At 36.8% G+C, this 24616-nt stretch overlaps 1 protein-coding gene across 6 annotated transcripts in view; it reads right to left on the bottom strand.

Moving 5' to 3' along the window:
* RIT2 (Ras like without CAAX 2) overlaps positions 1 to 24616 on the bottom strand; it is a 184881-nt gene that overhangs the window by 72862 nt on the left and 87403 nt on the right. For 4 of the 6 annotated variants that reach the window (XM_033011206.1, XM_033011205.2, XM_033011208.1 and 1 more), the window contains exon 5: positions 12114 to 12305. In XM_033011206.1, coding sequence (XP_032867097.1) covers positions 12114 to 12305 — 192 coding nt within the window. Of the gene's footprint in view, positions 1 to 232; positions 1844 to 11002; positions 11109 to 12113; positions 12306 to 24616 lie in introns of those variants that run through there. The other 2 variants (XM_033011207.2, XM_033011210.1) reach the window with 2 other exon arrangements.

The raw sequence follows: 24616 nt of genomic DNA, 5'->3' as shown, positions 1-24616 counted from the left end.
ACTGCTCCTCACATAAACAGAGCATTGGCACAGATACAAATTCAGCTGTTATTACCCTTAAATTTTTCACCTCTGTTACTAAGAATGCAGGGACAGATTTTCAGAAGAGAGTACAAGAGCACTTCTACCATGATCCCATCTAGCCATGACTTTATAATCCAGATTCCACAGAGTTTGAAGAACAAACTACAACTTTCTTCCCTGGATTTTTGTTAAGATATATGGACACTTTTAATCTAGGAATTATCCTTACACACACTTGTCTGGTACTGGTTCCCTCCCAATAAAACCCAAAGAACTGATGCATATGCTCTCAACAAGGAAAAACAGTAATTAATGAACTGAGATCTATGAATGCTTCCCTCCGTCCCATTTCGCTTCTTCCTCTTCACGGACTCAAAAGTTTATCAAATGAGGCACAAAACCCTAGCAAGAACAAAACCATCAGATATAACAGTGAAATACTCTTTGTCTCAAAATTCAGGAGTATGGTAACATTAAATATTTTTAAAGTCTACACAGTAACTACTCAGGAGATGAAGGATGATCTTATTTTTGCAACTACCACCACATCTGAGGTCCTGCCCAATGTTTCCCAAAAGAATTTCAGGCTTCAGTCTCACTGATCACACAGTGTTGCAGACCCATCTATGATCTCCATAACTCTCCTATTCCTCTTTTTCTTTTTTTTTTTTTTTTTTTTTTTTTTTTTTTCTGATAAACCTCAGAGACTTTTACAATTGCAGACTCTCAAAATCAAATCAAACCATTCGCAAATTCTAAGCCCCACCCAGTTTTTAGAGTATTATAATTCTAAAGAGGTTAACTGACATCACCAATCATCTTGCAGTCAAAGGAAATCATGAGCAAAATCATCTCATTCATTTCAGATGGGAAAGAAAATGGGATTAAAAGAGAATACAACTTTTCCATAAGCAACATTTCTTCAGTGGGGTGCAATGGAATATTAACTACACAAGTCTGTAACCCAAATCAAGTCAGATGACACTGAGTCTGATGAATGTTCAATGCATATTTCACTCCAAGGAATGCATGGGTCACCTTCTTTATTCACTCTTCCAACCTCCTGATCTTCCACTTTCTCCTCTGACTCCACTAAATACATAACCACCTGCAATTCCTTCCCAAAATATAATAAATATCCTAGTAAAAAAATAAATCTCTATTTTTAATTAAATAGAGAGAAACCACAACATTTTCTTCTTATGATATGTAAAAAAGAGAGCAAAAGCTCAGGAATGCCATCTGAAGCCCACATTCCTACATCAGATCAGAACTCATTACGTGAAAATGCCCAGATAGTTCTGTCCATACCTCCCAACCTGATCACCTGCAGCCAGCATAAACCTTGTGTTTGACTTCAGTAGAAAATAGACCAGGACTTTGTGACAGTAGCTTGTGTGTGGTTTGAGGTAATTTCCAGGAAGGTTTGACACAACAATAGGAAGGTTTGGTCTGGGCTAGGACTAAGCATATCTGGGATAATATCACTCAGAGTTCGGAGAGGGGAAAAAAACAGTATCTATCTTATGTATTCTTCAACTTTAAAAATTCAAGAAATCCAAGCTGTAGAAATGAATGAGTCTCAGAAACAAAAACAAGTTTTAATTTCTTAATAATAACAGAAGAGAGTGTATGAATCACAGCTAGGAAAAGAATGAAAGAATTATCCCATGGTTTTGGTAATGAAAAACATCATTAAATGTAAAGACATTGTCTTCCCCACTACCTCAGTAAAGCTGTAAATCCAATTCAAAATTCCAGTGATTAACTGTATATGACAGGAATACCCAAAGAGTGGCCTGTGGTGCTGATGAATATCCTATATTGAACACATTGTTGATGTTAGATTGCAGTGTTAAAACATGCAGACGCACATAAGCAGACACAAAACCCCACACATTTATGTCAGTGCCTGTACCAGACAATTTTTAAAAATTGACAAGACATCTTATTTTTCTTATTATTAACCTTTTTTGATCATAGTAGGTGGTAAAAATTACATAGATGGAAACAGATGGAAAGAACATTCCCTGAACATCAGAGAAAGTGAATGCAGCAATGACAGAAGGAAAGCCAACCCTTTTTTCTTTTTGAAATGACACTCATCAGGACAAGGTGGATGTAGATATTAAACTGTAAAAAATATACTATAACTTTATTCCCAGACTGGGTCTCGGGTTCCAATCAGTAAAGCTGTAGGATTAATACTGTAAATGACTAACACTGGAACATTAATTGTGACATTTTATAGACTTTTAAGCTCTTGAGTTTCAACTATAGCAATGTGCTTTAATGTCATTTTATCAAAGGTAATTTCCTGGACCTTCTTGAATTAACTATGTTATATCAAGCAATTTACTCAAAGATTTAGAAGCTGCCATTACATGTAGACTTTATATTGTAAAATTTGGACACTATGGGTGAGATATTTGAAGTTTCCAGAATGGATGTAACACAGAGATTTTTTCCTTTAATTTTCTCTTTCATATTGGTTTGTTTGGGTAAGGGATATTTTTGATTTGTTTTGTTTTGTTTTGTTTTAGTTTTTGTTTTTCATGTCTGAACAGCTTAAACATCATGGCATGTGAGGCTAGCATGCTACTAATCTTAGCCAAGGTGCTAGATCTGGATAAAAACAAATCTCTCTAACTTCCTCACTCATCTGGGGAAAAAAAGTGAGCCCTTAAGACAAGAATACAAGCAAATCTTCAAAAAACAAAGATGATTATATTGATTAATCTTCTTTTTCTTTAAATGCTAGGTCATGCTCTTTTTATTTGTGACACCATGATGAGCTGTAATTAAATTCTGGCAAAATCTCTTCTTTCAAGTAATTTGAACTACTACTGCAAAAACACACAGTAAACTATCCTTGCTACCAGGAATTTGCATTTTTATATAAATGACGCACTCAATAAATGATGTCTCCTATATTAATCTGCTACTTCACCAAGGGACTTTTATTTTTTCAAAATTGCTCATTACTGTCTCACTTTCAGGACAGCATCTTTGCTCAAGTGTGGAGCATGCATTAGTTCCACTCTAATTAAACATATGCTTAAATAGTTTTCTGAACTGGAAATGTAGTAAATAATGTATAAGAGTTAGTCTGAAACTTTGACTCTGCTGATGTAAAAATAGCAGCATGTAGTTAAAAAGATTCCTTCCCAATGCATGCTATTCTCTTTCGCATATATGTGACCCAGTGGAGAAAATGAGAGGATAAATCTTGAGAGATGAGGGGTCATATTGCTTCAGGCATGGATGATGGAGGTGCAAAACTGTGCCCCAATTAGTACTGCCTGATGTGACGTATTCATGACTCTCCCTTTTCTGCATTAAGAACATGTTGGTTCCTGGCTTGTGCACAGTATGCAAGAGGAAGATTCACAAACAGGACAATGAAGATTTCCACAAATACACTGAAAAGTAATAAAATGGAATTTTGCAGCCAGACTTTTGGAGCATTGCCCCTGGAGCAGGGCAGGAACCAGAGTGAAAGTCACACACAGCTCCCTCCTTATGACTTTCTCTGCTGTCAAAAAATGAACTATGGAATTCCTTCAGGGATAATTGTCTTCCTTGCAAATCTTGCCTTACAGCAGAGGAATTTTTACAGACTCCTAACTAAGCCCTAGACAGCCAACAAATGATATTATTGCGGATTTCCTCGCAAGCTATACCTCTTTGTGTGGTTACTGTATAACCAATGGGTTTCCTTCTGAGAGTCTCTGAGGAAAGCAACAACATCCTGAACTTATACACAAAAAGGCCCTACACAAGGCTGTACTTCAGAAGGCTTGTGTGGATATTTTTCCAACAGCGTTTTCTTGCTTTAGTTAAGAAAAAAGATCTGGTTGACATAGTTGCAAATGAAAAGTGCACTGAAGTCTTCACAAGAGCTAATCTCCCAATTTACAAAACAAACAGACAAATCTCATTGTCTCAGTTTACCTCAAGGATCAGTCTTGATCAAGAAGACAAGAGGTGAGAGAGTAACTCTGTAGTGCTTACACACCTCCTCCAAGGTGTTCTCTCACTGACACCAAGTCAGGAATTGGTTCATGGGGAAGACAAAATCTCTGAGTTGGGGGTGAAGGTAAATCAGGTAGAAGTAACAAGTACTGAGAGCCTTTTAAAACAGTATAATGTGTGTTGCTATTTAATAATCATAGCTGTGAAGTGACCTCACAGCACCATCCCCAGTGTATACCCCTTGCTAAATGTCCTCTGTTCTGCTTTGGCTACAAGCAATTAGTTTCCTCTGGCTTTATCTCTGAATACCCAGGTTTTCTGTTATAAACATTTTTTTTTTTTATCTGCAGTTCAGCTATTATTTCTCTAGTTGTTTCTTCTCTTATAGAGCAGCTTGTTATCTGCATCTTAGTCCCCTTCAAATGTCTTCTGCTTTGTGTTGAAGGGATTACAGGGTTTACTGGATGGTTCACTAGAGGTTAACACAATTATGAATCAAGAAATGAGCCAGAAGTTTTATTACAATTGTCTGTGTGTCTGATTGCATTAACTGCAGCCTGGGTAATATGAAGCTGTGGTTTGGGGGCTTTGTGGAAATATAAAAAACATTGTAATGACAAAGAGGTAAACTATGTATAAATGAACATTTGTTAGAGACAGTTAAGTTGATAATAATAAAATTTCCTTTCAAAGGACTACAACTGCCAAATTGTCTTCTACAATTGCATTGGTATAGAAAAGCACTTAATTTTTTTGGGGGGGAGTAAAGCAAACACTACAAAGATTTTATTTAAAAGATATAAAGAAGATTTCATGAGACAGCGAAAGTTGTGAAAGTTATGTTGAAATATCAAGATAAATTAAAAATAGATAGAAAATAGAGGTGTAGAGGAACATGACAGAATCCAGATACATATTTTAGTAATGTAAGAAAGTGATTATCAAAAACTTGCCAGTTTTCTAAGATAATAAAACATCGTGACAACTTCAGTGGTTTTAGTGCCAAATATTCAAACAACTGTCATAGATCCATCAAAACAGTAAAAAAAGCTTGTATTATTCAGAATTTGAAGAGCAAAGAAAGAATATGATATGATATTATGGGGGAAAGGCAATATGTAGGGAAGCAAATGCAAGTGATGATGGCAAATCCTTATAAATGTAATTAATTTTCTTCAGGTATTCATGCTAGCAAAATGGAACTACATGGACATTCATGGAAAAAGAACAGTCAACATGACTTCAAGATGGATGAATGAATTGATCTAAAAATTCATTGAAACATTCAAATAAATATTTATAGAATTTGCTCTTCTGTTTCACATTCTCTTCTAGATTTTTTTCCATTAAGGATATCACTATAATTTTTAAATCGCTATTTAGGTTAAGACTGCGTGAATATATGTGACATATTTTAAGATCAAAGCTCACGCTTATCTTTAGAAAGGCACACTGCTTAAGAATGACTATTTATTAGGTTTTATTCATTCAAAAACCAAAGGCATGGGATGAACATGCTTCAAAAGTCTAGCCTGTAGTTAGCAGCAAAAATAACAACATCATTAATATGTAAGTTTAGATTCTCAACTGAAAGGATGTCATAAACAATTTTATCAGTCTTCATCTGACCCAAGTATTGCTGTATAAAGGCTAGGAAGCTAGTTGTCCATGCCTCCCTGTACAGTAAACATGACAGAAAGACAGACGTCTTCACAGGAAGATACATCTCATTTGATGATATACTTTTATGGCATGTGATAAATCCTGGATTTCTTCATATATTTTATAGAGAATCATACTCATTTAGTCTAATCACTTTACCATGTCTATAGTTAACTCAATTGTATACTATTCTTTGTCAGTAAATAGCAGAAAATGCATTTCCCTTGACTTACAGTTAGAAGGTTCAGAAGAAACAATTAAACCTTTCATTCTTTATGTAAGACATTGGCCTGATAAATGGAAACAAGAGTCTTCAGTAGACAGACTCTTCCACCCAAATGTCTTTAAGATAATATGAAAATGCTGGTGGTAAAGGACATGTACAAATTTGAGAGCAGTTTTGCAAAAGCAAAGGAATTCAGTCTAATATTAAGGTAAGAAGCTCAGAATATTGCAATTTCTTGACTAATATGAGTGAGAGACCATCTAGTAAATAGGGCTTCTCAGTCATGAACTGGAAAATGAAAACAAAATATAATGTCATGTTCTTTAAGTATTTTCAGTGTCTCAGTCAGACACCAGAAGGTATAAACTCACAGTGTCTGAAATATACTGAATAGTTATTCATACAAAAGAAAACAAAACAAAACAAGTTAAAAAAAAAAAAAAAAAAAACTGTCTCAGACTCAACAGCTATTTCAAGGTTTTACAAGCCAGAAGGAAAATAGAGCAACTGTCAAAATGAGAAATCTAAAAGTTGATGCTTACAGTATCTGATAACCAGTCAGCTCATCTTGAACAAATTCCAGAGTAAAATCTCATTGAAGTGAGAAAGTTCTGCTGGCAGCAGGTTCACATCATGGAAGTGTATTGAGTCACTGTAATCCTGATCTGAGAATTATCTTAGAGTATAATAAAACCTTAGAAAGAAAATATAATGAATCCCCTGTCATTTATTTGTATTCCAAGAAAGATATTCCATGTTAAAGACAGATTTCATATTGATTTCATATTTCCTACAGGTGGAGGGAGACTAGAAGGAGGGAGAAAGAAGGATATGTTTTCAAAAACACTGCTACTGCTCAGATTTGTGCTTGAAGCCAATAAGACAACTCATGTGTGGAAAGGTAAACAACTGCATAATACTTTTCTGGAGCATAACTGTATTGGCAAAACTAACAACTTTGACGACAGGCTTCCCAGAGAGGCCAAGAGCTGAATGAAATGTGAGCTGCCCTCGTAACCTTGGACTCAGTAGACATCAACATGTTATTCATGGACTTGACTGAGCCCATGGTTTATTCCTCTGGGGTCAAACAAAAGCATACAGAAAAATCTACTCCACGAAGGCTATACAATTTCTACATAGGTAGAATTTTCAGAGGGGTTCTCACATCCACATTAGAACTTTGAAAAAGATGTTAGAAAGTATCTATTCTTTCCAGCTTAGAGCTACAACATATTGTTCAAAGGACTTTATGCAGTTAGTTCCCCACAGAATTAATGAATGTAATACATTGCAATGATCAGTACACAGAGTCATGGATATTTTCTTCAAACAACTTTTCAGAGTTGCCACTTGCCTTTATTATAAAATATTTTAATTAAAAGCTAAAATTTAACATTAGCATGGCATGAGCTCCAATAAGATCAGTTGTTTATTGTATTTTTTAAAAGTGAATATGTTTTAATTAGATACTTATATATTACACATATTTTAAACTTCAGTAAGAACCAGATGTTTATCTGGGGTAAAGTGACAACACTTAACTGAAATTGAATTATCTATTGTACTTCATATGTTCCTAAATGTTTCTGAAACTCTCATGATATTAAAAGACATACAGCCTATCTTTGTTAATCTAATGACTTTAATGTTAGAAAACACTGAAATTAGAATAATAACTAATCAAACAGTACTCTATTTTTTTACATCAAACAGCTATGGGATAAAATACATATAATAATTAAATATTTCTTAGAGCAATGGCTAAAAATAAAGGAACATACACAGATGAATGTTTTAACCATTCATGTCTATTCACTTTCCCATTGAATCTGTGAATAGAAACCAGAACAAGATGAGAAAGGACTGGACACAGCTGCAGAGCAAGTGGGTGGAAGGGAATGGAGGATGGAGCGAAGCTTCCTACAAGATATGCACATCAAGAGAATTAGTTATTGTATTTTTCCCTATAGTTTTACATAGTTGTTCCCCCACATTTTGTCAGAGAAAATGGAAAGTGTTTATTCTTTAGGCTTATGAATGTAATTAAAACTTGTTTTAAGGAGTAGACAAACCCATTTCTTAAGATATTAAAAATGACAGGCATTCTTAATCACAATAATTTCACTGAAACCATAAGAAAATTAAAAAACATTTAAAATTAATGTCTGTCAGTTTTCTTTTTCAGTAGTGTTTCTCCTAACACAAAATTTCAATTGAAGATTAGTTTTATTCTTTTAGTCCTGTTGATTGGAAGCAAGTGACATACATCATTAATTATATTGTGTACAGGATCACATTTCAAGGAAGAGCTTTGTTTGACTGAGCTACTACAGCCTGCCTGAGTGCTGTGGAACTGTCATTAAATGGAAATGATGCCCAGGAATGTTGAACTTAATGTTATGTTTCCAAATACCATGAATAATATTACAGTATCTTTAATGAATTTCATAGGAGAAAAATGTCATTAAACAAAAGTAACAATATTAGCCCTGGTGCCCTGGCCAAATTCCAATCTGGCTAATTGCATTCTGACACCTACTATTTCTCAGTTGTTTGAATTTGGTATGTTTGTGTACCTCACTGTTTGTTCTTTGATATGTTAATACTGTATATTGTCCACCCATTGCTGTCTGACACCCCAGGGTGAGCCAGCTATCACTATTGAACATACAAGTGCTTTTAGTGAAGCAATAACTACAGTACATGACCTTGTAAAGATTCCTTTCAATCTACCTTCCCACAGTTCAAGTTATTTACATATTTCTTAACCTAACAAGTAAGCATAGATGCAACTTATTCCAGTGTTTTTTAAATGTACAGCACAACCTCACATCCCAGTTCTGAAATGATAAATTCATGAAGTCCATTAGCATACACTTAAAGATGGGCACAGAGGTGACCTCCCCACACACTTTATTTTAGGTCAGAGAGGAACTCTGAGCAATATCCCCTAATCAACACCACTGAACCATGCTTTGCTTTGAATTGAGGAGTGGTCCCTGAGAATGTGACCAGGACTATGGATGAAATTTAAGTGGGGATTGTCCTGGGTTGAGTGAGTGGTGGAGCTTTTTGGTGGCAGGGGAGGGGGCTATTGGGGACGCCCCCTGTGAGAAGCTTCTCGAAGCTCCCCCAGCTCCAAATCAGCTCCACTTCTGTTTGGGAAATTGAGCCAACTGGCTACACCTCTGCGATAACGTATTTAAGAAGGGACGTGGTGATGGGCAGTGGGACTTGTGAGGAGGAGTTGCTGCAGCTGCATGAACAACAAGGTCAGTGGAGGAACAGAGGAAGAAAGGAGGGGGGAGGTGTGCCGGAGCAGAGACCCCCCTGTATCCTGTGGTGAGACGGCAGGGCGGCCCCCCCCGCTACCCAGGAAGATCTACAGTGGAGCAGACATTGATTTATGGCCTGTTGCTCCTGTTCATCTGATCAAGGTTCTGTGCCCGAAGAAGGCCAGGATCTTGTGGGAAAAGGTAGCCCCGTTGCTGTAATTCAGTGCTGGGAGGATTGCAGCATGCGGGGGAGTCCCACGCTGGAGCAGCTCGGGAAGGGCTGCAGACGTGGGAGGGAATCCAGTCGGAGAAAGTTAGTGACCCATGACAGAGCAGTGTGGGGAACGCTGCAGCCCATGGGAGGAATTCAAGTCAGAGGAAGTTTGTGGAGGACTCTCTCCTGTGAGAGGGGGACCACGATGGAGCAGGAGGAACAAGTTTCGGACACTCCCCTCACCGAAGATGAAGGAAGTGGCAGTGCTGACTGCACCCCCCATTCCCTGCCCCTGCGCCACTGGGGGAGGAGGTAGAGATATCGGGAGCAGAGCTGAGCCTGGGAAGAAGGGAGGGGTGGGGGGAAGGTGTTCTCAAGATGTGGCAATGCTTCTCCCTGTCCTACTCTGTTATGTGTTGTTAGTGTCTGTAATAAATATATGTTCTTTTTTTTCTTCCCCTGAGTCTTCCTTTTGCTTGTGATCATAAAAGGGGGATTTTTTCCCCATCCCAGTCCTATCTTGAACCCCAAGCCTGGCTCTCTGTCCCTTCTCATTGCCGGAGGGGAAGGGAGAGAGAGCTGCTGCCTTGTGGTTTGCTGCCAATCAGGACTAAACCACAACAGGGATATGCTCCACGAGCACAATTTACACACCTCAGCACCAACTAGTAATGGAGTCAATGGTCTTGAAGTAGAATTAGTCCAAAGTTAAAAGTAAATTCCAAAAATGTGGACTTCAGAACTGTTTTGTTCTACAGCTCTACTCCTGTTGGTTCATACTACTTACTTATATAGACATAGTCATATTTCAGTGCTTTATTCAAAGGAGTAGATATGCATTGTATTATTTTAGTGGTCCTTGATGTAAGGGTGTCCTATGTCTCAAAGTCTGGATTGCAGAATATTTGATAAAATGCTTCTGACATTGCCGTACTTGTTGACAGTTGTAGAGGGCTTACAGATGAAAAGATAAGACCTAAATACTGTCTCATTAAAAGTTTTTAAAAATATATGGGACTGTGATATGGAACTGCCTTAATAAGCATTCAAGCAGGATTTTCAGTGACAAAATTGTGTAACATTTTTTTATGTGTCTGTCACATCTCAAAGACATAATTTCTAATATAATTCCCAAAAGTGTCCCCATTCCCTTTAGTCCTGAGTGATGTTTGTGACACCCAATTCAGACATTCATGCACACTAATATTCCTGTTTGGGATACAGACAAGATCATCAAGGAGCATGTAAAACATTTAAATCAGGCAAGTATTTTTGCATTGACAATAATTAAAATGTAAAAATGCAACAAAACATAAGATCAAGAAGATCTAGTGCCAAATATCACTGTAAAAGTGTCTTCCTATCACTTAATGAATAGAGTATTCCCCAAAATATCATCTACAGTTAATTTTATGTAATCAAACATGTCCCATTTGTGTTAGAATCAAGCGCAGTGTCCTGTTATTTCAGCAGAACAACTGAATCCACATCCCTCCCCATCTGGTATAAGTACCCCAGAAGCTGCACAGACTATATTGCATGTTGCACATGGCACTGTTGTTTGAAGCCTCAAGATGCATATTAAACTACAGCTGGATTGCCACCATTAAGGTTTTGTCACAATCTGGTTTAGGGAGAAAGTCCATCATCTGGAAACAGTTGTGAAGTTTTAAATGTACATCATCAGATCTTCAGGACTAATTTCAGGCTTAATGCAGCCTTGGATTTTCTTCAGGTAGAAGAAGGAAGACAAAGAAATGGGGAGAAGAGTGACAGAATAAGTGGAAAAAAGTAGACAGGATCATGTGAGCACAGATGTTAACTGAAAACCACCTTTTTATTTAACTGTTACATATGTCTGCACAGAAGTCAGTCATCTGAAAGCAATCACAGTGTGTATAGATCATCTTAAGATTTCCATATAGGAAAATCTTTTTTGTCCCATTTTCAAAGTTTCTACTTAAGTTTAATGATATTTTCCATTCAGTACTGGATCACAACTAAGTCATTTCCAAGGTGATCTCTCTTTAACTCACTCCCTTGCACACACACACATATCACTACAACAGCAAGGAGGAAGGAGAGAACAAAAATAAAAGAGTGAGCAAGGATTACTAAAGGATTTGAGAGCCACAGTCAATGCCCTCATAGTCAAAGAAATCTACTGCTCTATGGGTGTTGGTGGCTCAAATCTTGCACACAAATCAAAATGAATTCATGTCTTGCATGTCCCCATCTTATCTGAATGCTCTAACACAGCCACTGGATTTTCAGGCAAAGATAAACTCATATATAGTCCTCTATTTTAACTAGAATTTTTTTTCATTCTGAGTTTGAGAAAACATTAATTCAATCTAGTACATTATGAGAAAAAATCATCTGCATCTAATGGATGTTAACTTCCAAAGAAAACAGGTTTTTAGCCATGAAGAACCTCACGGAATCTTTTTTAGTTTTGAATGTATATATAACTTCCAGCAAAAACATTGGGATTCCTTTTCAAGTAAAAACAAAGAACATTTGGATGTGATTGGCCAAGGCTAATTTAAGATCCATAACATAAGAAAGAAAAGTACTTTTAACTCCTGAATTTGTGACCAATCTTAATGTGTTGCTCTTTGATTAAACCTCATCTTGTGCCAATAATTCTCAGTAGTACAGCACAACATATGCTACAGAAATCCCTGAGGTAGCCAAGGAAAACCAAGCCAAAAACAGCAGAGAAGCTTCTTACCTGTCTAAACTCTTCCAGATCTATCTTGTTTCCCACCAGCACCAAGGGGATGTCATAGGTGTGTCGGACACGATAAATGAGTTCCTTAAACTCAGCAGCTTCTTGAAAGGATTGGCGGTCTGTGATGGAATAACAGATAATGAAACCTTCTCCACCTCGCATGTACTGGTCCCTCATAGCTGTGAATTCTGCCTGTGAAATGGAAAAAAAACATACTCAGTAATTTGGCAAATAAAATTATCCATCTGTAAATAAGAAACTTGCTGAAAACTTCCCCTATTCCCTACATAATTTCACATTGCTTGTTTTACTGTTCTAAATACTACTTGATGAAATTTGTGCATCTTTCTGGGGTCATCGTCCTGGATAATACAACACCAGGATTTTTCTTAGAACCTTTTCTTTTCCTTTTCCTATCAAATGAACTCTGTCCTCTAAGAACATGAATTTATTATGCAGGTACCTGCATGCAGAAAATACTGTCTTTTGTATTTCTAGAAACTTCTGCAATACTTTCAGTACACAGAGATGACTTGCAATTGAATTAATACTAACAGGTGTAAAAGAAGAGATTTATTACTATCTAGGGATCAGAGACAGGTATGAATTCCTTATTATGCACTCAATTCAAAAGCTCAATAATATGAAAGAGATATTCATTGACTCCCAACAGCTTTGGAGTAGTGCCTAGTAAAACAGGAATATAATCTGCAAAAAGTTCTACTCTTTCAAATAGCTGATCTCTGAGAAGCTGGGGGTTTCAGTTCAGTGTGGGATAATACCATTAAATTAATATGAAAAATTTCAAATAATGTGAGAATGAACCCAATTTTCTCCTCCACCATTTTTTTGTTATTTATGTACATATTTACTGTCACAGCAACACTTTTGGCTATCAGTATGTTTTTTTCAGAAGTATTTAACAACTGCCTCATTGTACAAAAATGAAGATTTATTTTTCAAAAACTAGTCTCAGGCACTGTGGCTTGAGAATATGTTTTAAAGCCAGTTTCTTTTTCAAGTTTGTTTGCTCTTCTTGATCACAGCCCAGAATAATCCAATACCATGGCAACAGTCAGTTAGGATCAGAATCCTCTTGACAGAATCAGTTCTCCAGAGATATTAAGATGCAGGAAGGTCTGATAAAGCAAGGAATACACATATCAACATTGGACCATTTCTACGAGCAGCTGAATGTAATATCAAGTCTTGTATTTTCTACACTGTTGAGAATTTAGGCTAGGATTTTTAAAACATTTTAGGTTATATATTTATCCTCAGTTCTTGCTGAAATTGAAGGGAAATGGATTGCTTATGCTCTTTTAAAAGCCTCATCCTTAAATCTCTCTCAATAGTCACTCATGTTGATTGATATTACTTCCTGTGAATAGACTTTCATGTTGACCATTATCATTTATTCATGATGTATCTTTTACCCAAGGGCTTTCTTATATATCATTCAAAATATTTCACCTGCTACAGGAAAAGGTTCATAGACTAAGCTCCAAAATAGCAGACTAATAGGCAATTTAAGGGTAGGATTCTGCTTTGAGACTTACTCAGAATTTCAAAATCTCTAAACTATCACCACTAGTATCCCAGGAGAGTTTATTAACTACCAAGCTACAGCACAGAGTAGATCAGGTCATGTTCTATCTCATCCTCTTGAAACTGCATGTGTAAGTAGGGCAGCAGTGGGGCGAAACACAGAAGACATCAAAAAAAAGGATCCTGCACTCTGCTGGTTTGGGCAAGACAGTGAATGGAGATCTGTCTCTGTTTCCAGGTCTTTGCCTGTCATCTACAATAGGTAGTCACTCTATTAATAAACAGTGCAGCATCAAACTGGAGGCCATAGACAAGGTCTCCAAGCTATTGGCAGGGAGCACTAATGACTAAACACAGAGACATACACCCTCTCCCTTATTCACCCTCAGATCCCAGGCTTTCCTGCCAGAGCAAGGGTCTCTAGACAGCCCTTATTCCCCCAGCCCCTCTTTGCATCAGTCACCTAGAACTCTTCTGCACCATGATTAGTAGCATAGTCTTCTTTGTAGAAGGAACTGAACAAGGCCAGGATCCCTTCAGGCTGGGCAGACAATGGAAACCCTGTGTGGAGTTAAACTTGTGGCTTAAGGCTCCTGAATTTAGCTGTGTAGCTGAAGGCCACTATCTAAGTCCCCATTATAGATAATGGTAAACTAATCAATGCAATTAATAGACTACAGATTACTTCTGCTGATGAAAAATAGTTATTCTTTACTTATCTAATTATCTATTTTTTTGTTTCTCTGTTTTAGAATGAATCGAACATTTATACAACTGAATGGAGATGCTATCTCTCATATAGACATTTAAAAGTATATGTTTAGGTATGGAACCTAAATCCCAACGCAAATGACCTGGCTTCCTGGGTTAGAGATTTCATAAATCAACTACTGTAGCACTGTATGATTAGTCTGCACAACCTTCTACAAAGCTCTGCCTAAGTGAGATGACCCACCTCTAGGAAGGGCTCAGATCTTTGTACACTCATTTATAGCCATTTATGGCAAACTAAGAAGGAATTTGGTCACATATCCCTGTTTAAGTTACTCAGGGTGAGTGTCTTTCTGCAGCATGAGGACTCCCAGAATCACTTCCCAGGAATGCTTAATGGCTTTCCTTGACTGTCAGGAGACTCTGGGTACCTAATTTTACACAGTGAATCATTCCGAAGGGACAAAGTGCTCAGCTTTCAGGCACTGTCATTCTTGAGTCAGAGTCATTTACCTACACGTTCTGGTTCATGTCTGGGCATAATTATGACTTTAAGGATATGAATGAATTTACTTCTGCAATTTTTTATTTTGACATGTTATTGCTGCTGATGTATTAGTCTAAACAGCCAAAATACTTTAGTGTCATGTTTGCAGTGATCCATTTTCAGAGGCATTAATTACTCTCTGTAAACTGGATTGGGGACATCTACTTGGTTTTCTGTTGATAACCCAGTTAGTTATTTCCATTCTTATTTTTTGATGTTGACTTTCACTTCTCAGCTTTTTCCCCTTGTCATGACTGCTCATTACAGAGTCAAGGACTGTAAGGTTAAACATAAGTAAGACTTTTCTTGGATTTAAAAAAAAAAAAAAAAAAAAAAAAAAAAGTGTTTTTTTTCCTTCTGTTCACCAAGAACCCTAACATGATAATATTTACAAAAAAAAAAAAAAAAAAACCACAAACAAGTAATTCATATAATTTCCAGTGAACATACTATAACACTTGCAGTAATGTATGTATATTATATGTACAAGACAAAAGACTAAGGTATAATTAAATCTCTGTTTATTTTTTACTTCAAGTCCTGTTACAGATTTCCCCATTTACATGTATATCTACAATAAGCGGAATCAAAATCAAAGTTCACCTTGGTTTTGTGGATGTTCAGAGGTAGAAGAAGATGGACCTAAAGGTTTTACAGATTTTTCAGTGGTTTAATGTTTATGTTTTGCCTGGGTCTCTTATAAAATAAGCAACAGTGTATATGTGCAACTGGCACATTAGTATCTTCTTTAATTGTTTCCTGCTGTAAAAATGGCTTTTTAAAAAATTATTCAGGAATAGTACTAGATGCCATTTTCTAGGAATAGTACTATATGCCATTTGTTACTCAATAAGAGAAAAATAGGAAACATTCCCAAGTCAGTAAACACCAAAGGGAAGAGACAGAAGGAAATCACACCTCCTCAAAAGGAAATAAATTCTGAGAATTAAACTGAAGATTTGTCGTGCTTATAGCACTTCGCAGCTTGACATCAGTCTATGAAACTCTCTTGTGTATTATGACTAAGACTTAACTGAAAAGTGTGGTAAGAAATCTTTTGAAACAAAGTCACCATTCTTCTTGGGAGAGATGTCATACTTGTGTTCAGGCATCAAGTCTAGATAGAAACAAAGATTTTCTAGAAGTTGAAAGAATGCAGTATAACTTTTTCCTTTTCTTTTTCTATTGTAATTGAATGCATAAAAAACCTGATATGAATCCTCATATGATTATGTATGTCTACCTGTTGTTGAAGAGTTAGCAAGAAAATCTCTCAGTGATTATGTTGCTCGTAAATAGATGTCACATTTACCTTTATCAGTTATCAGGCATCTCACATGTTTTTTCAAAGATGACAGAATGACCTCAAAATGACATAGAACAGTTGCATCAACACAGTCAGATGCATCCCGTCCTGTTGTATCGAACTGCATACATCCAGCTTAACTAACTTCTACCTTGTTGATCTCCCTCTACTAAAGGTAGTGCACCTCTTGCTCAAAATTTCCTGAGTGACATAAAGACCTGGGAGACATAAGAGCACAGTTTGACTGGTTTTAGAAGAACAATTTAGCAAAGAAGAAAATACCTAATCTCAGTTTTCTCTCTGTCATCTTGATTTATCTTCTTTTATCCCACTTTTCATAATGAGCAAGAGAAAACTTTTCATAAAGAACAATTTTTTAATTAGTTTTAAAATTCATATTGTTTTCATATAAATATAAATAAAACTTGTATGTTTTCTTTTTTTTTTTTTTTATTAGAGATTAGTATTTTTCCAAATAAAATCAGTGTCTTAATGTCTCCATAAGGGGAAATAAAGGCATTGAGCAGCAAAGTCAGATAGACTGCACTTAGATACCTAGATACTTATGAAGGATTAGTTCATGGGTTGCTATCAAACATAACAGTCTGGATATAATGTTTAGCTCAGGACAATCGTACCTTGCTGACTGAAAGAATCCAGGAAGGTGTATCACAAAGTTAGCTGAAGCTAAGCCTGGTTCTTTTCTGTTTCCTATGTATTTCCTCCTGAACAAGGCTGGAGAAAGAGTGCTGGTCTAAAAAAAGCTTTTATCCAACTCAGAATAGAAATTGCTAAGAATCAACCTCTTCCACATCACCATTTTACACCAGCAGAACTAAAAACTGAACCAATATTCCTGGATCCCCACATTACACATTGCTAATAGATGGCCTTGTCAGTCCCAAAAGGATAAGAGAACAGGGAAGGGAGGAACTAAAAAAAAAAAAAAAAAGGAAATAGGCAATGAGCAGGGGGTCACCCTATCTGTCCCTTCTTTTTCATTGTGTGCTGGTGTGTTTGAGGAGTAAACACAATGCGATTCTTAGAAGTGCAGTCTTCCTCCACACTCCGCAGAAGTGCAGTGCTTAGAAATTTAAAGATGCAGCACCTCAGAAACAAAGGTGTCATGTTTTTCAAACTACACACACACTCCACACATTTTGATGTCTGTTCTTTTTTTTATGATCTTGGCTTGTATCTCTGGAAGAGGTCAGAGTCTCCCCAGGGAGACCAGCCTCACAGTTTGAGAAATGCCACTTTCTATATCTTCTTCTCTTATGTTCTGCTTGACTTTAGAAACGGGAATCTGCTAACAGATGTTCTTAATCAAAGCTGTCTCCCTGATTACCACAGGGGTCATTCTTATTATGAAGGTTTTTCTTACATTTCTAGTGAACACTGTGGGGTGGTATGTTTTTGGAAACAGGCAGGATATTGTTTATTAATGACAATGAACAAACAAGGGTAAAATGAGCAAAAAGGACACAGGAAATTCAGTGGGGGGAAAAAAAATCTTTCAAATATTGAGTGAGAGAATCAAAAGTGAACACCACACAGCATAAAAGAAATATGTGGAAATGCATTGTTCACTCAAAACAAAAGAATCAGAAATTTTCGTTACAAAAAACCTGAAAATTTCTCCTATCTCAAGAAAAGTTTTGCCAATATGGTCAGATAATTTTTTAGAAGTAAATAATTTTTTAAAATCAAAGTGCAGCACTCCCATATCTCTCTGTTAATACATTGTCTTACATACACAAACATCACAGTTGGCTTCACTTGGATTACATATCATTCACCTGGTACTCATTCTCATAAAATGTGTTTTGCTTTTGTTTTATGTCCTGAAATAGATTTACCTAAGGAAAATACACTGGTGAAAAGTGTTGTGATAACTAATTTTTTAGTCTTTTTTTTTTTAATAAGGAGTGTGTGTGTGTGTGGGGGGGGAATAGGGTGTAAGAGCAAGTAGCTTTTAAAAAATTTTTTTGTAAAAACAAGCAGCAAGAAGACTGCAGCAGTTACATTTCAAATGAGAAAGCATCCAGATAAGAAGTTGGGTGGATATTATATCTTATAACCACTCTAATACCACTACTAATCAAGGTGCAAAGAATGGGACTTGTTTCATCTGGTTTCTGCCACTGAAGAGGCAGTCACCTATTCTACATTATTCTTCAAGTCTCTCTCAAGAGTCAGGAGAGAGAGATGATGAACTGCAGAGAGTAACTCAAACCATCCTCAAAGAAGTGTTTAAGACACTAGGGATGCCTTTCCTTTATACTCCTCACACTACCGCAACAGAGACTAAATACCAATTCCAGCCAGTGAGGTCCACAATACCAGCCACAGGCCCTGACCATTCATATCCTTCATGTATTTGGATGATAATGCTTGTCCTCTTCTTCATTTTAAACTTTTAATTTAGTTTCTACAGGGCTGTTTATTTCCAACGGATTTTGAAAAATCAAGGTGTAACATCTAGGCTCTAAAGCCAGTAGAGGATTTTTCCCTTCACAGCACTCAGCAGTGGGAAACACTATCCCTCAGCATGGGTTAAGTTATGCTAGGAGGTAATAAACAGATCCACTTTTTCCATCACAGAATTTGAAGTTCCAAATCTGCTGCCTTTGTTCACAGGATTCCAGTATGCACCAGCTATAGGTTCCCAGCAATGACATCACAGAAAACAAAAAAACACTGAACAATATCAGCAGCACTTCACAATCTCTTCTTGCTTCTCTCCTATTTCCAGTCATCCTTTGCAAACAGCAACAACAAAAGGAGTTTGTAGCAAAAGATAACAGAAAAATTTGCAGCAGGTGGTACTCAGCCACCTGTGCCAGCCTAATCCATCTGCCACATAACTGGAAGGAAGGAAGGAAGGGAGCTTGATAACAGCTCAGACACAGACCAAAGACAATGCAGGGGCTCTGGCTTAAAGTACTGGACAACAGGGATTCTTCCTTCTCTGCGTCAAGTCCCTACACTGCTCTGGTTATGCATCAGATACATCAAACTCCTCTCTCATGGCCCTTTTTGCCTGCTCTAGTAATGATCCAGGAACAGTTCAAAATGGGATTAGTATAAATGAGAATTAGCCCATCAGCCTGCAGTGGAAGTGGGTTATTATTATAATCAGTCCCTTGATTAATGATCAGTCAGTGTCTCACGCCTTATAATTACAGGAAGGAATCCTTGCTTCTGTTATAAAACATCAATATCTCTTTCCTTCTGTGAATTTGTACTGGGGACAAAATGCACATCACTGATGATGGAAACAGGAGAAAGATAATATAAAAGATGCAGTCCATGTTCCTAGCAGACTAATGTCTTTTTGAACTTAATTTGACAGCCTTCCAAGGCAATATTATGAACTTCATGTTGTACAAAATCAGTAGCCTTCCCTTAACTCTGGGAAGGTAAAAGTAAAATGACACATACTGAAATTAATCCGTAATTTAGAGGACAACCAACAGTAACAATATCAACCCTGTTGAGAATACTGCCTATTTATCTGGCCACTCCTCCCCCTGTTTAAGCTAGTTTTTCTACCTGGAAAGGGAAACAAACAGGAAGAAGGTGAATATTCATGACAGGTAATACTTTCTGAAAGACATGGGTATGATTTTCATTCTGTGAAAAACAGCAGCATTACTTCTGAGCTGCTAATTTCCAGGGGTTTCTGGGAGTCAGTGTACACTCTGGAAATGAAGCTAAGCTCATCTAGGGAGACTGAATGACAGCGAGCACCTCATGACCTTGTCTATGGGCAAGAAGATGATCCAAGCTGCATGAGTCAACTGAATGATGTTGGGCAATTTAAGAAGCATGATTAGATTCGCACAGAACATAAAATGCAAACATAGTCTTACATCCTTAATTTTCACCAAATTTTGGCTGAAAGCTTTCTGAAATAGTTTCTGTCTACTACTCTTCCCCCACACTTATGTTCTTCAGCATCAGCCTGCTCCCTCTAGAAACAGATCTTTGATACCAGACAGGAACTAGTATTACACAAACCACAGTTTAGAATTCTTTCTGAAGACTAATGTATTTGCATGGAGAGAAATAGATTCCATCACACCAGTTAATAAATCTTTAATCTCTGACTACTGGAGAGACTTTATGAACTTCTAAATTCCTGAGTATAAAGAATGAATTAATTAAAACTAGAAAATTTCATTTCTTAATCTGAATTACTATATCAGGTTAATTAATGAGGACCTTAATCTCATCCTCATACGGATGAGTCTGAGACTTTGAACTGGTACGTCTAAATTTTTATCCTTTCTGAAAATCACCAGTTTGTGAGGTTAGTTTGATTACTGACTTCTTTAAATATTTGTGGAACATAGTCTGTTTTGTGAATTCACATCGTTTCCCATATGTGGGCTTAAAGATTCAGGTTCCACTTCTCTTTTCAGCTATGATACTTCTTCCCATTATATCTGATATTGCTCACAATCACAGACCATGCAGAATTAACTTTTGTGAGCAGCAGGTGTAGATGTTTCTTCACACTCTAAACACTGATGGATCACCATTGCACTGCCCCATTTGCTAACTGCAGAACATTTTGTATGCACTTGCTATTCTGTATTCACATACTGTTCTGCATCATGGCTGGCTTATGAAGATTCAACCACACTAGCCTGGTAGAAAGAAATAAATAAGGAAAAAAAAAAAAATGAAGGAAAAAAAGACAAATGAGAACATCTTCCCATAAAATATCGCAGGACTTCAAAAAGTAGCATTACACAGTGACCCTTTTTTCTCACTAAGGAACTACTAAATAACCTGCACTGGTACTCAGATCCTCCCTCCAGAAGTAGCTTCTTTGCACTGATGTTCCCAATGTTCCCACTCTAATTGCCCTCCTGCCTTCAGGTGATAAATTATTTGCCAGTTTGCTGCAACTGTGCTTTTGTTAACTTTATTAATGCTGCTCTTCCAAAGATGGTTTGTCATATGCAGTAATAAAAATATGCAGTCCATCACCTCGGAGATGATATCTACTTTTCATTCACCCCAAAATATGGATGAAATCACCATATCAATTTTCCACAATGCCAGTAAAAATGCCTTGGTGCTACAATCCCTAACTCAGAGAACTGTCTTTTTCTGTCATATTAATGCTAATGGTTTCTCTCTTAGGGAGAAACACCTTAGTAATTTTCTCCTAAATGCAAGCACTGAAGCAATCTCTATTGTTAACTACCTCTAAAACCCCCAAATGCATTTGCTTTATCGTGCGTTGTATAATACTTTTCCCCCTTTCTCATTGGTATGCAAGAAAGAATAAAGCTAAATTTAACCTTTTATCACAAATGCATCATAAATGCTAAAGGGAAAGAATTAATAGCTCAGTAATTACATTTTAGTAAACAGCAAAAAAAAAAAAAAAAAAAAAAAAGAAAAAAATAGACATCAACCCACTAGTGAAGAGGTAATGACTGCATCTGCAGGTGAGGGCTCACCAGGGATTCAGACAAGCTCTTGTCAGCTTACATGGGCATTGCAGACTTGCCATTTTCCCCAGTGAGGTTTGTAGAGCCTTGCAGAAGTGAAGCAGGAGGCTACGGAGTCAGACACCTCATAGCTCTGATAAATGACTGCAAATTATATCCTGGTATATATATTCTTTCATGATGACTTCCATATAAGTGTGCTTACCTTAAAAATTCCACAACATCAGTATTTCTCTCCCCTCCCCTGTGACCTGCTCATCACCAGAGATATAATTTGAACTAAGAATCTGAAGAGCAGGGAAAAAAAAGAAGCTAACAACCTCCAAAGTGGGGTTTTGTAGACCTGTGTAGCATTTAATCAATTGTGTGCTCATTTCTGACACTGAAATTTAGCTCAGTGTTTATTTGAGGGATGTGTTCTCTGGGGACTACATAAATCATCACCAATATGAATGCAAAATTGCTGTTATAGCTGCACTGATTTTGTACTGCTTGCAATATTAAAATCTAGCATGACTCCATGACAAAAAAGGACTAAGTTGTCACATCCCTGTAATTTCCAGCATGAAGGAAATCCTACCATTCTTTTTTCTTTGCATTTGCACTAACCTTTCTGGTGCAGGTGAGATGACTAGATAGCATTATATGCACAGACATAGTCACTGGATTGGCATCTATAGTCTTGCAACCCCACTCTCAGTGACCTTCTGGGGACTTGTGGGAACAGAGACTTAGCTGAAAGAGCAGGAATGTGTCACCTCAACTGTTAGCAGTTCACAAAATGTCTCTAAGGTACTTGCACATGAAACACACCTATCCCACACTAAGAGGTGTTCAGTGGAACCAATTATTCCTGAACAATTCAAACAAAGGTCTGACTCTTTATGGAGTTGATCATCACTTCATACATTCAACATACATGGAAGATTTCATCCAGATCCGTTACTACAATATCTAGGCTTTAAAGTAAATCAGGAGTAGTTTAACTGAAGCTAATTCACTTCTGGGGGGGGTAAACAAAACCAAGTTCCCTTTTCAGACCCATAGCCTATGTGCCCGCTTATAAAATTGGGAAATAATTTTACTCTCTTTAGAAAAAAAACTGTGAGGACAAAGAGAGAGCTCCAAAGCTGGAAGTCATGAGGTGTTTAGGTTATATCAATAGATCCTGAAAGATGCTGAGTAGCTTCTGAGATATGCCAAGACTGTCCAACACAAGGACACAACTCATCTGCAGTTTTGAAAGTTAGTGGAGTCTGACTTCTTCCACTTGCTTCAAGGTGTTATTCAGATACTCCACTGTAAGTAAGAGAAGATCTGATCTCTTACACATGTACAGCCAATGCAGGTACTGATAAGCTTTTGGTTTTTTCTTTTTAAAAGGAAAGATTCCTTCCTAGCATGGTTTGTTTCACAAAATCCTGCTGCTCTGATAATGACACAGAACTTCTATGGCAGCAATTTATTCTCTTCAGCCATTAGGTACAAAATGAAAACAGGCACAAAAATATATGCAAGTTATGCAAGCTTTCTCTTAGGGAAGCAAGAAAAATACTTATCCTAAATATATCTAGTTTAAAAAAAGAAAACAGAAGTTGTTCCATATTTTCACTAATTACTTTATTGAATTTCTACTGTGCTCTTCATTTCCTCTTTTAAAAATCTGGATAGATACAATGACATTCCTCAAATTATAAATGAGAGGTGACAAACAATGGAGTTCAAAATTTACTGAGGTTTACTTTTTGTGAGGTGGCTTTATTTTTCTTTGCTAGTGGGGAGATGCCATGTTCAGGTTCTGGGGTAAAATTACTGGAATTTCATATGTGAAAGATGTCTTTTGATTTTAGGTTTTCCAACACCATCCTGATAGTGTGAAATGAAAATAGCATCTTTAGAAAACCTCTTCCAGCCAAATATCTCATGTAGTTTTGCAGTTCAAAAGTTTGGATGATAAAACTACATAGCTTTTTGCTCTCTTCTTTTGTTTTTGTCTGGAGACACCACCATTCAGTATACTGGTAGATTATCAAGAACCTACAGACCAGCATAGAAGAAAAGTAAGTTTTGAAATCTGTGGTTCCTTGGGACAACCCATTTTTTTCTGAGAAGTGTTAACACTGTTCTGCCAAAAGACTGTTCTCTTGCTCATTTGTTATTGCTAGGTCAAATGGCACCAGGTGGTGCAGTTACACATGCTTGTTTTCTCAGCATGACAGCCAAGCTTTTAGTCCTGGAAACACATTTTTTGACGTGAATTTTGTGACAATTGATAGAGGTAAAAAGTAGCCTTCTGTCCCCTGGAGTCCCTGCTCTGTGTACAGCTGCTTGGTAACGAGTCGCTTTTGATAGACAAACATCTGTAAAATGGAATTCCTATTGAGATTATTTAGGACAGTCACATACATATAAAGAAATCAGGAAACACTTAAAGCATATCCAATGTCTGTTGGAAGTAACTTCAAACGGCTTCAGTGCCATTCGGTACTGGAAAGGAAGAGTATACAACAGAGCTTATATAGAAAGAAAATGCAAATTTATATAGTCACAGTCTGGTGGAAGACCTGGATGAAGTTTAATCATACAGGATGTGTTTATATAGCTGTTTTATATATGATGTAAACCAGAGCACAGGAAAAAAAAAAAAAAAAAAAAAAACAGGACATACTACAAAGAAAGATCTGGAAAGAACAAAAAAGATTTTGCTACTTTTATCTGAATTTATGATAAAGTATTTTATTCTTTTAAATGTTCTTATTTTATTAAAAATGTCATAAATCATTCAGTAGTATCACTGTATAATTATATATTTTTTGAAGTTATTAGTTAAAGAAAGGGAAAAAACATCGAGAGATAAAACATTTCAAGAGAAAAAAGAAGAATTTATGGAAAAAGGACAACACTGGGAACTATTCATCCA

This window comes from Tyto alba, unplaced genomic scaffold (assembly GCF_018691265.1).
Source record: "Tyto alba isolate M040663 unplaced genomic scaffold, T.alba_DEE_v4.0 Super-Scaffold_42, whole genome shotgun sequence".
Lineage (NCBI taxonomy): Eukaryota > Metazoa > Chordata > Aves > Strigiformes > Tytonidae > Tyto > Tyto alba.
Note: the sequence above shows the minus strand (reverse complement) of the source record. Positions and strands in the feature narration are given on the sequence as shown.